This window comes from Anabrus simplex, chromosome 1, assembly GCF_040414725.1.
Source record: "Anabrus simplex isolate iqAnaSimp1 chromosome 1, ASM4041472v1, whole genome shotgun sequence".
NCBI classification, from domain to species: Eukaryota; Metazoa; Arthropoda; class Insecta; order Orthoptera; family Tettigoniidae; genus Anabrus; species Anabrus simplex.
Window position 1 is genome coordinate 510,830,545 of NC_090265.1, and position 14,910 is coordinate 510,845,454.

The 14,910-nt window shown below is 38.1% G+C and overlaps 2 protein-coding genes across 4 annotated transcripts in view; both read left to right on the top strand.

Moving 5' to 3' along the window:
- The window catches only part of LOC136868568 (CCA tRNA nucleotidyltransferase 1, mitochondrial), a 131,826-nt gene that overhangs the window by 81,722 nt on the left and 35,194 nt on the right, over positions 1–14,910 (top strand). The gene's annotated exons all lie outside the window — the stretch shown is intronic.
- LOC136868541 (uncharacterized) lies at positions 10,392–14,871 on the top strand. Of its 3 annotated transcripts, XM_067144781.2 has the most exons (3): positions 10,392–11,699; positions 13,660–13,807; positions 14,087–14,871. In XM_067144781.2, exons 2-3 carry the CDS (start codon positions 13,791–13,793, stop codon positions 14,802–14,804), a joined length of 735 nt encoding a protein of 244 aa, XP_067000882.2. In that variant the 5' UTR covers positions 10,392–11,699; positions 13,660–13,790; the 3' UTR covers positions 14,805–14,871. The 3 variants fall into 3 exon arrangements, with proteins under 3 accessions (XP_067000882.2, XP_067000883.2, XP_068083204.1); XM_067144782.2 differs by lacking the exon at positions 13,660–13,807; XM_068227103.1 differs by lacking the exon at positions 10,392–11,699 and having other exon boundaries at positions 12,394–13,807.

Below are 14,910 nucleotides of genomic sequence, written 5' to 3' on the forward strand. Positions count from 1 at the left end.
TAACACGACCTAATATGTTGAAAGTTTGTTTCGATTACAATACGGTCGTGAAAATTCAATATTCAAAATCTAACACGGTACCGCTATCTGTGACCTTAGGTAGACTGAAGGGACCGAAGTACAATACTCAATAAAAACAAGTGCACAAGGACTGGGCGAGTTGGCCATGCGGTTAGGGCTACGCAGCTGTGAGCTCGCATCCAGAAGATAGTGGGTTCGAACCCCACTGTCGGCAGCCCTGAAGATGGTTTTCCGTGGTTTCCCATTTTCACACCAGGCAAATGCTGGGGCTGCACCTTAATTAAGGCCACAGCCGCTTCCTTCGCATTCCTAGGCCTTTCCTGTCCCATCATCGCCATAAGACCTATCTGTGTCAGTGCGACGTAAAGCAAATAGCAAGTGCATAAGGTGGGAAGGGAGTGGGACTATTTCCTGGAATTTAAAAAGCAAGCTTGAATTAAACTGCATTCCTTTCAAAATATTTTAAATACCAGCAATCTGGCTCTCAATATACATGTATCTTGGGCTGAATTTCATCATTTCACCGCACAGTCTTGTTGAGTATTTGAATTATCGAAAAAATGATTGAAGTAAACAAAAATGTTGAACATTGCGTTTTATATGTCAAAGGACTACACAAAAATTTTGAATTATTCCTGATTTTGAATTAAAAACATTCAAATTGACGTGCTGTATATCTGAACTCTGCAAATATAGGAGGCAGTTAAATGAAAACTGGTCACATACCAAAACGTATAGTTCAGAGTTTTGTACCTCACAGCTAATCACTAGAAGTGTTAAGATATTTATCCCAGCATCCAGTATTTGGGAGATAATGGGTGTGAACCCCACTGTCTTCAGCCCTGAAGATGGTTTTCCATGGTGTCCCATTTTCACACCAGGCAAATGCTGGGGCTGTACCACAGTTAAGGCCATGGCCACTTCCTTCCCACCCTTAACCCTTGCCTGTCCCATCATCGCCATAAGACCTATCTGCATCGGTGATATTTAACCCATTGAGCAGTACTGCCGTCTATTTACAGCAGTGTTGCGCGTGGCCCACGGGAGTACTGCCGTCTATTTACGTTCTCGAAGTTTGCGCCTGAACAGTACCGCCGTCTGTTCATATTTGGTGTTGAATGTTTGAAATTATTTCCTGACATGGTACTAGAACAAAGTTGGAGATGTTTGACATGTTCAGTGAACTTTATTCCGCGTTTTATCACATCTCGTATGTTCTGTGACGAAGTTCTTTCGCAGCATCCGTAGTACGTAACCTAACTTCTTACGCGATTGTGCTACAAATTACAACACCAGGGAACTGTTTTCTATTATTGTTTCCTGTGAGTGCATTGCATGAATATTCCTTGACAACGCACATTATTTGTCTTTTCCCTCATCTCTGGTTTCCATAGAAACAAAAACCCTCTGATAGTAAACAAATACACGTGGTAATAGCGGGATCAAATCAAGGATGCGAGCTTGCTCCGGAAGATATAAGTAGTATTTTGACTAACGAGGAGTCCAACAATGAAATTGATATTCATGATAGTGATTGTATTTTGTCCGATGAGAGGAAAATTGGTTATTCCTTGAAAGACGACAACACGGAAATTGAGAACGAAGTGCAGCGCTCCGCTGTTGCAAAGAAGGCTAACCTGTCAGCTACTCAAAAAGAAGGAAGAAAGTGGAGTTTTGTAGGCAGGTTAATTGCTACACGTTGTGCTCATTTTGATCCATCAAATTCAGGCGTTAGTGATAATCTTCATTTGAATGATAATGACAATAATTCAAGACATGAAGAGTCGATTTTCAAAGAAGTTGTTGATCATAATATTATGAACTTGATAGTGTCAGAAATGAAAAAGTAGGCCTACTACCTATTTGTTACGGAAAATGCGGATGTAAAGGAAGTGGCAAGGCATAACCTTAGAGACTCTTTATATTTTTCTGAAGAAAAAAATTGAAAAACTTTTGGTCAAAAATAAATTGTTCAAAACTCTCATGTTCGGCAAAAGTGGCCCCTCTCGACAATTTCTCCCTCCTCTTAAGGTTGCTTCACTTTTCTGACAACAGTCTACAATCCCAAATGAGAGAATTTACAAAATTAGGCCTATAATAAACTACTTCAGAGAGAAATTCCGATCTATATTCTATCCCTTCCAAAATATCTGTATTGATGAGAGTCTAGTTGCTTGAAAGGTCGCCTAAAATGGAAAGAGTACATTCCATAAAAGCGGCACAGGCTTAGTATAAAGGTGTTTATATTTTGCAACTTTTGTGACTGTGAAACTGGGTTTATTCTCGATTATACTGCGCATACTGGAAAGGATATGGACATTGAACATGATGAAAAACTCGAGTGCCTGTGTCAGTACCATACCCTAAAGATATTTAGATAAGTGAAACTGTTGTAAAATCAAGTCAGTGTGTTGTAAAGTTTACAAACTTGATCACATAGAGAGTAGACCTAATAATATTTTTGTCAATTTTACTATTCCTTTCATTAGTTTTAGAAATATATTATCTACGCCACTGATTTCAATTAAATTGAAGGTATCAGTTATGTATCTTAAATGTAAATTATGTAAATTTATTAATAGAGAAAAGTTAGAATCAAAATAACATAAAATTAAGAAATCAAAATTGTCAAGAAAAAACTCACTCCTGGTGGCCTGTGAGTGTCACCAAAACTCACTGATCAAAAGGTTCAAGCAACTTATCAAAATAAAAAAAGGAAAAGAAAAGAGATGAGTTGGTCAATCCCATTCTTGAAAAAGCTGGTGGGTTGTCGACGGAATTACATGTGAACCCACTCACACAGGTCATCATCTGATGCAAATCATTGTCCTCGAATTTCTCTCTTCTGCTCTTCACTAATGTAAAAATTTCATGGGGAGAGATCTGAACTGTATAGAGGTTGTTGAAGAGTCTCCAACCTAAGTCCCTGAAGCGTGTTCCTCGCAGAGTTGGCAGTGTGGGGGTGGACGCTGTCATGAGGATAACACCGGTTGATAGCATACTCGAGTGTTCTGACTTTATGGTACATCTCACTTTCTGTAACTTGTCTTCATACCATTGTGCATTGATTGTGGCCCCATGCTTGAGTGAAGAAAGGAAATTTTTGACACCGATTTACATCGGACAACAACATGTGTAGCTGGGTACAAATGTATGGTAGTTCCATCAGCTTTTTCAAGAATGGAGTTGACGTTCTCATCACCTAGTGGGACATGTCTTAAGAGTTTTGGTGATTGCTTTTGAGGCACAAAATGTTCTACTATACATTTTGGCAGGAGAATCATTTTCATTTGGCTGGTTAATTGAATTCTGACAATTCAAAAGCTTCTTTGGGAGTATTATCTGAAAATACAGTAGACTTCCGTTATAGCGAGTACGGGATATAACAAGAACCCCGTTTTAATGGCAGGTTTTTTATCTCTCTTTAAAATTCCTATATTAAACTGTACAATAGCCTTTGGTTACTACGAGCCTCTTTAAAATTCCTATATTAAACTGTACAATAGCCTTTGGTTACTACGAGACCCTTTTACTGAGCCATCCGTTATCACAAGAGACTTTAACGTGTTATATTTTCTGTTATCAGTATTTCTACACTTGATTATTTCTTTCAGCGTAACTTTTGATATTCCACGAACTAAATATTTGTATATTACTGTGATTGTTTTACACAATTAGATTATAAAACCTTCCACGAAAAGATCGACAAACATTGCAGCAGCGGGTCTCTTGCAAAGGATTTTATTGGCACCGTTATACTCTCGTTCCTATCAAGCATTCACACGAGGCTATAGTTCTTTTGGATGTCACAGATTATTTTCTGTTATCAATAGTTATATTCTTCAGTGTAAGTAGCTAGCAAAACACTATTGAATATTTTTGTCCGCGTAACTCTCGATACTCCACAAACTAAAGTATGGTAAATATTTGTACATTAGTGTGACTGTTTTACACAATTAGATTATAAAACTTTCCACAAAACGATCGACAAAAATTGCAGCAGCAGGTCTCTTGCATATGATTTTATTGATACCATTATACTCTAGTTCCTATCAAGAATTCACGCGAAGCGGTAGTTCTTTCGGATGTCAAATTTGTTGGGTTGGTCAACCTGTTATGGCTGTGCGTTGTCACAATGAAGAGTTCTTTATTGAGCTGCTATTATTCATGTCAAAAATTGTTGTTCCCTGTGATGTGACTGAATCTGATGCTTTTATTTATTACTGTCGTACGCAGAGTAAAACCCCTTCTTGTGTTGATTTCCTTAGTGCGCCTGTCTAAAATTGGTTTTTGTGTGAGATATGAACAGACTGTGCTGTTATTTATTTAAAAGATCAAGTTTCTTTCTGTAACGTGAGAAGAAGTCGTGTAGGCCCTATTAGTGATATTAAAAGCAAACTGACTATTCTGTGTAGTGTTAATTTAAATTTCTGTTTGTCTTCAGTTTTTGGTACTGTGAACAGCATAGTTCAAACTCTCGGCTGTTTCTAAGTTGTGTTTGGCAGTCTTAGTTCCTTTTGAAAACAGTACCTGTAATAAAACAAATCCACTTCATTCTCCTGTGACTTAAACACATTACAATGTCGAGTGGGAAATGAAAATCGTTAGATTTGACTACAAAATATGAAATTATGCAGGCTTGTGAAAAAAGCAGTGTGAGCAAAAGGGAAATAGGCAGGCGGTATAATTTAACATCTTCAACTCTATTTACTATCCTTAAAAATAAAGCAAAAAATCAAAGACACTGTTTTAAAAGGTAGCAGGAGTAGCGGGAGTAAACTGCATTGTGCGGACCATGCTGACCTTGAAGCTGCCCTTTTTGAGTGATTTACCCAGAAATGAGCTGAAAGAGTTCCTATTTCAGAGCCTGTGTTAAAATCTTATGCACAAGGCTTAACTCTCAGACTAAATATTTCAGACTTCCAATGCAACGATGGATGGATAAACCGCTTTAAAGCCAGGTGTGGCATTTTGCTTCACACAATAAAAAGTGATTCGGGAAGTATAGATGAAAAAGCCGTTTGTGACTGGCTTCCAATTCTCCATGAAATTCTTAAAAGGTGCAAGCCCAAAAAATGTCTACAACGCTGATGAATCTGCACTTTTCTATAATTTATTACCCCAAAGGACTCGTGCGGTGGAAGGCGTCCTATGCAAAGGTGGAAAACGCAGCAAAGAACGACTAACCTTTCTTTTGTTCTGAAACATGGACGGTAATGATATACTGAAACCGTTTATTATCGGCAAGTGAGCCAACCCGCGAGCATTTAAGGGCGTGTGTAACATTCCGTGCATGTTTGAAGCGAACACGAAAGCATGGATGACATCGGTGCTTTTTAAGCAATGGCTTTGATTCGAGAATAGAATCGAAGAACAGAAAATTTGTTCTTTTTATAGACCATTGCCCCAGTTCATCCAAATGTTGATCTACAGATTATTGAATTGGTATTCCTACCACCAAATTGTACCAGTGTGCTACAACCACTTGATCAGGGCATATTTAAACTCATTAAACACCGCTTTGTAGCATACTGGTCAACTCATTGATGCGTAGGCTTGAGGTAAAATGAGTACTGAAATGGAATGTACTGGAAGCTATCCTAGGTATCGCAGTGTCGTGGGAAACCTTATCTCCCGCATCAATTTCTGTATGTTTCAGACACGCTGGCTTCCGATGAAGTGAAACAGAAAGCGAAATTATTGAGGAGGAACTTCCTCATATCAAAGTGCCAAATAGCTGGAATTGTGTCTCTTCTCAGCTGGAAGTCACCTGTCAATTTGACGATTATGTAAAAGGTGACAAAGGTGTGCCTGTGTGCGCGGATCTGAAGGAGAGTGAAATTCTTGAACTCTTTAAGCGTACTAACTCACATGATAAATCCAACGAGAGTGAGGAGGACAGGGACATCACAGATGTACCAACACGGTCTGCAGTCATGAGTGCTTTAGATGTTTTAAAAACACTTTATGCAGTAAATGACACATCACTAGATGATTTGGTGGCTGTCTAGCGAGTGGAGAATTTTGTGATAAGGAACACCATAACCGGCACAAGATTGAAGCAAGTGACTTTGGACTCCTCCCTGAAGCATCTGTAAGGTAACTGCTGTATTCAAATTTAGTGTTGTGAATGGAAACTTTAAATGAAAATGTAATATAGCCTAGAATAGTTTTAACTTTCATTTAACATGGTGAACCATTTTTAATCGCTGCACTTGTTGCTAGTTTTGGTGACTGGTCCCTTGTTTGAATTATCTTCATGTGTTTTACTTTGTATTCTAAAAAGTTGCCCAAATTTTGACCAAATTGACCATTGCAATTCGAGTATTACCAGTGTGCGCTAAGTCGCCAGGCATGCTGGGATTTGTAGGAATGTAAACAACAGAAATGGCTTCATGACCGGGGGATGTTGCGTATGTATTAACTGTTAAAGTATGAAGCACATCTGTGCCTTTATTCAGAGAGCTCTCAATAAAATGAATAAAACGAAAGCATATGAGAAGATGGAAGAGAATTTCTCAAGGAAATGGGCAGCTTTTATATTTATTACCGGGTGCTAACCTGTAAGTAAACACCATCCGCAATGTACGATTTATGACGATCTTCGCATATTATTATTATTATTATTATTATTATTATTATTATTATTATTATTATTATTATTATTATTATTATTATTATCAAATTCTCCCAATATTGGAAGCAAATAACACGACCAATATTATTATTGAATTCCTAACATGTTTTCGTGCCATATGATACGAATTTCCATTCCAATTCCTATAATTTTTTATTCAAATCATGTGCCTAAATGCAGTATAACATAACCTCTGCAAATGATGTTAAGGCAATAAATACATTAAAAAATCATGTAGAATAATATCACCATCATTTTTCCATTTAAATTGTGCCTTACTGCACTTTTCTCTTCCTTTTAAGAATATATCACAGTGCTAGTCCAAGAAAAACAAATGCTGATTGACTTTCCTCCACATTAAAACAAAATTCTATCAAACCTTGCCAAATCATTTCAAATCTTGTCAAACCTTCATCATTGTTGAACAGTCTTTGACAAGATTTGAAATTTTTCCTGTGAAGTATTGAACTGAAAGAAAAATGTGATGGTGTACAACAGGCACTTTAGTCATGTGTTTCTGAAGGCTGATTTAAATTGAACACGATCAGTCATCCATGTCAGTTTCTCACTACGTCCACTATCCACAGTAGCGAGCTATCTCGCACAGCCGATTATTAATCCCCGTTGACTGGTGAAAAGAAATATTCAAGTTTGAAATGAGAGAGAACATGCCTTCATAATTCTTCTTCATAAGTTTGTAAATAAAGTGACTGATAGCTTTCATTAGCTTGGTCAAAATGAAAGCTGAAATAAACAACTGATTTCAGTAATAACTATGTAATTGGCCTTGCGTATCACTAAATACTTTTATCAATTTTTGGAGATGCCGAGGTGCCAAAATTTAGTCCTGTAGTAGTTCTTTTACATACCAGTAAATCTATAGACATGAGGCTGATGTATTTCAGAACCTTCAAATACCACCTTATTGAGCCAGGATCGAACCTACCAGGTTGGGGTCAGAAAGCCAGTGCCTCATCTGTCTGAGCCACTCAGCCTGGCAGTTGATTTTATTACTAGGTACAGTAAATAAATAAAAATTTGATACATCTCAACATACAACAGTATGCATCACTGATTTCAGAGGTTAGTTTATTACCACGTCGGGTTAAATTATTATTATTATTATTATTATTATTGTTGTTGTTGTTGTTGTTGTTGTTGTTGTTGTTGTTCTTGTTCTTGTTCTTGTTCTTGTTATTTTGCTGTGACGTACAATATGTTTCCATGATACGTGCATGGTGAAGTACAAGGTGTCCGGCTTAAAGGTATAATAATATAAAATTGATAACTTGAGAAGTAGTGGAGGTATTTACTTGTGGTTTGTTTCTACAAGTAGGGTAACTTAAAATGTTTGTTTACATACCTAATAAACCTCGATAGTGGCATGACAGAAATCTAATCGGTATTCCACTTCTCTCCAAGTGTTCTGCAGCATTGTAGGTATAACATTTGCGATAGCTGCACGAATGCAATGATCCAGATCTGGTAGATCACGAACTGGTGTCTGGTACTCGTGATTCTTGACAAATCCCCACAGGAAAGAATCAAGTAGCTTAATGTCGGGGCTTCTAGGGGGGCATGCAATTGATGGACTACCTCTCCCAATCCAGCGACCTGGGAACTCACGATTAAAGAAATCCCTCACAACTTCCGCATAATGGCATGGTGCACCATCTTGCTGAAAGATCACGTCACGAGGAAGTTGTGGCACAACATACTGCTCCAACATGTCTAGGTAACATGTTCCATTAACTGTAGGCTCTGCAAAGAAGAATGGGCCAATAACCCTGTCCTTCAACAATCCACACCACACATTCACTTTCGGAGAGTCCCGTTCCCTATCATTACGTGGGGGGGGGGGGGTTCATATCCCCATATGCGGCAATTGTGCTTTTTTACCGTGCCAGGCATATGGAATGTAGCCTCATCCGAGAAACAGACCGAATTGAGGAATGCCTTGTTTCCATTAATTTTTGGCAGAATTGTCTCCACGAATGCCTTCCGTAGCGGCCTGACCTGAGGTTTGATTTTCTGACGAAGCTGCAGTTTGTACGCCCGTAGGCGCAACCTTTTGTGGATGACATCGTGTACTGTTGAACGAGGTAACTGTAACTGCCTACTTGCGTGTCGAATTGACTTACGAGGGCTCCGCTTGGAGGACTCACGAATTAAGTCAACAGTAGCCTCTGAAACTGCGTGCTTGGTGTGGCGGCCCGACTTCGACAGCAAGGTCCCAGATTCTCAAAGGCGCCTGTCCCATTTCATGATTGTTACGTAAGTGGGAACATCATCAGTTGGTCACAGTCCATACTCACGCCGAAATCTACGTTGTACTAGTGTAACGGATTTTGTCTCTATGAGTGAAAGCACACGGAACACCTTCTGCTGTGGAATCCACATGGTTACTGGCGCGCTTCTCGTGAACAATGCAGTTATGCGCATGTGGTACCACCGCCACTGCAAGCAAACACAGAAAACATTTTGAGTTACCCTAGTTGTAGAAACAAACCGTCAGTAAATATCTCCATTATTTCTCAAGTTATTAAATTTTATATTGTTATACCTTTAACCCAGAAACAATGTATTTGTTTCTTTGCATATCTTTTCTAAAATTTAGGGATAATCGGGTATAACGACAATCAGCTACAGCGAGTTAATTTCTCGCTGTTGTAAATTCTCGCTACAACGGACTTCTACTGTATATGGGTATAGGGTAAATCTTTTAACAAAAAACATGAATAAAGTCTTTGTTTGTTATGAGGTATCCAAATATTTTTCTTATTTTTCCACATTTGGGTCATAAATCTTGTGAAACTGCCTCCAACGCCTTCGCCAGTCCCTAAATTCTCTGCTGAATTTTCTCAATTAAGTTTCTTCTTACTTAAATCATCTCATAATGCTTTACTAATATCATGTACAGCATTCTCTATAGAAGAAACTCAATTCTCTGATGCACCTGGTCAAGTTAATCAGGTACTCCTGTATTTTTATTTTATTTTAGTACATTACATTCAGTTGTACATTCTGCATTACAACTGTTAACAAACATGTCTAATAGTTTATTATCAGCATCTTTTAACTTTAGTCAAATGCGGTCCCACCTTATCAGGATGCATTTCAGCTATCGATGAATCATATGTTGGTAAAGCTTTGGTACCTTTCTTGCAAAAGATAGATTATAGATCTAACATGGCATGGCTAGGATGACTTCACAATGCACTCAACAGGCTTATCAACATCAGCACATTTTACACAACTGTTGAATGACTTATTTCCTTGCCTTGTGGACAGTATGAGTTGTGGCCATAGAAAAGAGCCTGTTGAAGGGACTGTTTTTGTGACCTGGACACTCCTACAAAATGACAAACATAAAAGATTAGAGATGGACTCACATCAAAGATAGACCAATCACAACTGGCCCAGGAAATGCCAGTTTCAAACTTCCCGATTTTCTTTTTTTCACAGAATGCAGCAGCCATGTGATCAAACATGATGTGAGCTTTATTGGAGACAATATGAATATTGCCTTGATCACAGCCGATTGTACACTCTCCCATTTTAATTCTTCTGTATAAGTAATTAAGAATACTTCTTGGGGCAGGTAAGCATAAAGAGAATATCGATCTTTTCTCTCTGCTACTTCAGGTGTCATAAAACTTTTTTTTCTATGATTCCAAACAATGAGGATGGGCACCAAAGCGCCACCCATAACTTTTCTTGAACATGACTTGTGTTGATTTTTTTCCCATCTTCTTTTTGTATCAGTTTCCTTCACGTCGGGATCTGTCTTATCTTACCACGGGATCTGTCACTAATAACTTTGAATAAAACCAGAATTCCACTTGACAACTGATTAATCCTAAAATTTGACTTTTTATCCACTCAGAATATCGCATTTTAATTCGGTATCAGTTCTTTTACATCTCATCATCAAGAACCCCTTGTGGGTGGGAAACGAAGATGAAGAATACGCCCACGGTATCCCCTGCGTCTCGTAAGAGGCGACTGAAAGGGGCGATAAAGGGACGATGGTATTAGAACCATATGATTACTTGTGATTAGTACCATTACATGCGGAACACCATGGGTCGACGTTACTTGCGATTAGTACCACCTTGCGAGAAAAACCATGGGTCTACGTTGTGCCATTTCACAGTTCTATATATGCACTAGTAGGAACAAAAATGGAGTTCGAGCCATTAAAATGTCAATGTGAAAACAACTAACGTCAATACGAACCGAAATGATAATCTTTTCAACAGGTAGTCACCAAAAGAACCATGCGTAGAAGGCGGTGAAAAAAGAATGACAGATGGAGATTGTTCAAACCAATTATTAAGAAAAAAATTCACATTGGAACATTCATTCTTCATTCTGAACTACCGCAAGCAAGGCAGAGTCGAGTAAAAGAAAGAAACCAGCTTATCGGATTTAGAGATTTAATATTGATGGAGAATATAATTCGCGACAGCACGCTCAACATCAGCTGCAGAAATCAGATTACTGCGCAAAATTAAAAGACCAGCGAAAGGAGTTAGTAAGATTGGTACAGCGATACGCCACGACTTGACTTAGAAGTCATATATTTGTCCGATACTGCTTATCGTAAACGGCAGAGTCCAACCAGCTGTCAAGTGCGTTTCTAATAAAATCACAGAGAAATCACATTTGCTCTCCAAGCAAGATAGTTATTACCAATACTAGCATATGTGGAACTACTATATTGAAACTAATCGTCCCAGAGCAGAACTCTTATATAATAAGCATTCCAAAACTAAGATAAACTGTAAGATGACGACATTAAGTAACATATTGTATTATTCTGTTCCAAACGTACGAGCTACTACCAGTATGATGCTGTAAAGGACCAAGGTGATACTACTCTGGCTATGGCGGCGCTATACGATGTTGTTGACCCAGGATGATTAAAAGTCAGCTGAGAGGAGACGAGATGGACCCAATCACTTGAAGCAGAACCATGGAGCGAGGCCTACCTTCCGATGACCAGATGCAAGATGGCAAACAGGATCCAATAAGTAAAGTTAAGTCCTCTATGAGTCGTTTTCGTAAGTAGAAATCTTTTTATTGGCTATGTGATGATATGTTTTGTGACATTGTGTGTGCGTATAAATATATCGAAATGAGGTTACATGGATGTAGGTATTCATCTGCTATTAATGTCAAATCCACATGTAGTCGTAATTAACCAGTGAAAGCCGTTCGTAACATTATCAATGTAGTGTGAGAGAAAGTAATAGGTATTCTTTAATCATTATCAGTGAAGTGCTAAAGTGCAATATGGGTGTTAATACGCATGCGTGATGACCTTATCAGAATAGTAAGTTAAGAGATCGTATTTAGGGAATGTCTACGATGAAATGTGAAGTAGTACAGCTTAGAATTATGATAACCGGGCGAGTTGGCCGTGCGCATAGAGGCGCGCGGCTGTGAGCTTGCATCCGGGAGATAGTAGGTTCGAATCCCACTATCGGCAGCCCTGAAGATGGTTTTCCGTGGTTTCCCATTTTCACACCAGGCAAATGCTGGGGCTGTACCTTAATTAAGGCCACGGCCGCTTCCTTCCAACTCCTAGGCCTTTCCTATCCCATCGTCGCCATAAGACCTATCTGTGTCAGTGCGACGTAAAGCCCCTAGCAGAAAAAAAAAATAAAAAAAATTATGATACACTTTTCTTTGACACTAGGAGTAATGTTATAATATGAGAAGGTTATGGCACATATGCATCGTATTTAATGACTTGAAGTGCTTATAATGTGTTGAGATGATTATTATGTGAAATATGGAATGATAGATGGTGAATAAGAATCATGATGTAGGCTAATGTTAATTAGTGATGGTGATATTTACTTTTATTTGAGAGATTGGTCATAGTAGTCTTCTGTGAGATGATGTCAGGTGCAAGTTACCCATTCTGAGACATATATTGAAATGTACTGCTTTCAAATGCTAATTTTATTCCTAGATACACTCAAAGTAGCTTAGGATACGATCTCAATGCCATCAACACGGTGTTATTTTGAGTATTAAGGGTCATCATATGAGCCATGAGGCTGGTAATGATAATAATTAGGCCTTCACTGAATTATTTATGACAATTTTCGAGAACTTTCACACATGATAACCTAATTTCTGATTTTATGTGAGCAATTTGACATATCACTGGTGACTTAGTCATTCATATAAGGATTTTAGCTGAAGGTAGAGCCTTCTAACATGCCAGTTTTTCTGCTTGTGGTGTGATTTGTTAAAAATTTAGCGAAATACACTTGGTAATGCTACATTCAGCCAGATACGCACTCAAATTGATTTTTAACCTTGGATTAAGGTAATAAATTTTTGGATTAACCACATAAGCCATATAATGTTATTTTGAGATCAATTACGACTTAGAGCGGACCTGATTTTGCTTATACTGAGACCGGACACTATGAAACATGATGATGAAAAGAGCGTTCAAGCATATTAATTAACTGAAGTTCTTAGAAGACAGAAAGTACTTTCCCATGTGATTTTCTATTGTGTATGGACACATATTAAGTTTAGCACAGAGTGATATTCATTTTACTAGTCATGTATGAGTTGGATATCAACTGACAGGATTTGAAAATTATTTTTAAGAAGCAATTTAGCTCAGGAAGAAGAGATTCCAAGTCTCAATGAATTGTTTATTTGGCATTTTACAGTGCGTTCTACATTCTTTCAAAAGACTGTAATCTGGAATGATGTACATATTAATAAATGTAATTTCCTTTTCATTTTCAACTAGTTAGATGCATCTAACACTTTCAGTGTTATTTAGTATGTTTTAATTAATCAATACTTTTAATTTTTCAATTTATTATTTGAACATTATCTTACATATTGCTTAGATTTTCGATAGGCCAAGATGTTAATGAATTGATAATTATGGCCTAGATTTCAGTTACCTGCTACAAGCTTTCCAAGCTTAATTTCTATTTCATTTCAATTTAACCCATTAGCGCCCACTGATACCATATGGTTCTTTGGTTTGAAGTGACGCATGCGCCTGAAGAAGCTTCCGACACTTACGAGTGGTTTGTTGGCGGGAGCGCTAGCATGAATTCAGGTGTGATTCTCTGGAGTGAAAATCATGAACGTTCGATATGTGTAAGTATAATATTGCCCTTATTATCTGTTATTCCTTTCTAATCAGAATATTATAACATTGACGATGAATCAAAGAAACCTTCTGTAACATTTGTATTTCAACAATGTTATTTGTGACAACACAGCAATGCCTCTAAGTGCGTGATACCATATGGTATCACTGGGCGTTTGTGATATCAAGCCGTTGATACAGTAATTTTTAAAATATTATATCGTACATTCGAAGGTTACTTATGTACTAAATGTAGTTGATTAGATATTTATCTTTTATTATTCCAGGGGTGGACTGACCTTATCAGAAATGATGGATATATTGGAAGCAGACGATGAGTTAGGACATCAGACTGAGGATATTTTCATTGAACCACCGGATGGTAATGTTGACACAGATGAAGATTCAGCCAATGAAGATGAGGGAGGAATGGTTCATAACCTAACTGGACGTCAGCTGCGTGCTGCAGCTGAAACACGCTTAGCAAACAACGAACGTATTGGAGGAGATTATGAACCCCTTGAAATTTCCTCTAGTACTTTCTCACCATCCATGCAGCCTACGGAGAAAAATCAACAACAGCAGCAGCGACGACGACAACAACAACAACAACAACCTGAAAAACAAGCCCCTGAGTGGATTCTAGAAAGATTAGCCAATCCAGCTATTCATGAATGGATTGACGGTGACTTAGAACGTGTTGATGTTCCCTGCCCTCCTCCTGACTACAAGGGCACATCTCAACTTGACTTCCGTAGAGAAGTTGTTCATGTTGTTCAAGTGTATCTAAAACGCTATTGTGTCCCACAAAAGATTCCTGGGAGAGTAAGTGTTGCCCGAAATAGAATGCCAGCTTTGAGATTTGATGGACTCAATCACTTTGTTGCAAACTGCAATAGGAGAAGATGTGCCAATGAAGGGTGCAAGTCATTCGGCAGAACAATGTGTCTGAAGTGTAATGTAGGCTTTTGCATAACATGTTTTGCTACATACCATACTCCGTGAGCTGTGTCAACAGGTTGGAACAACATTAACAATTTATTGTACCCTGTACAATGATAGCAGTGTAACCGCCCAGTGATACCATATGGTATCAGCTAATATCTCGTAA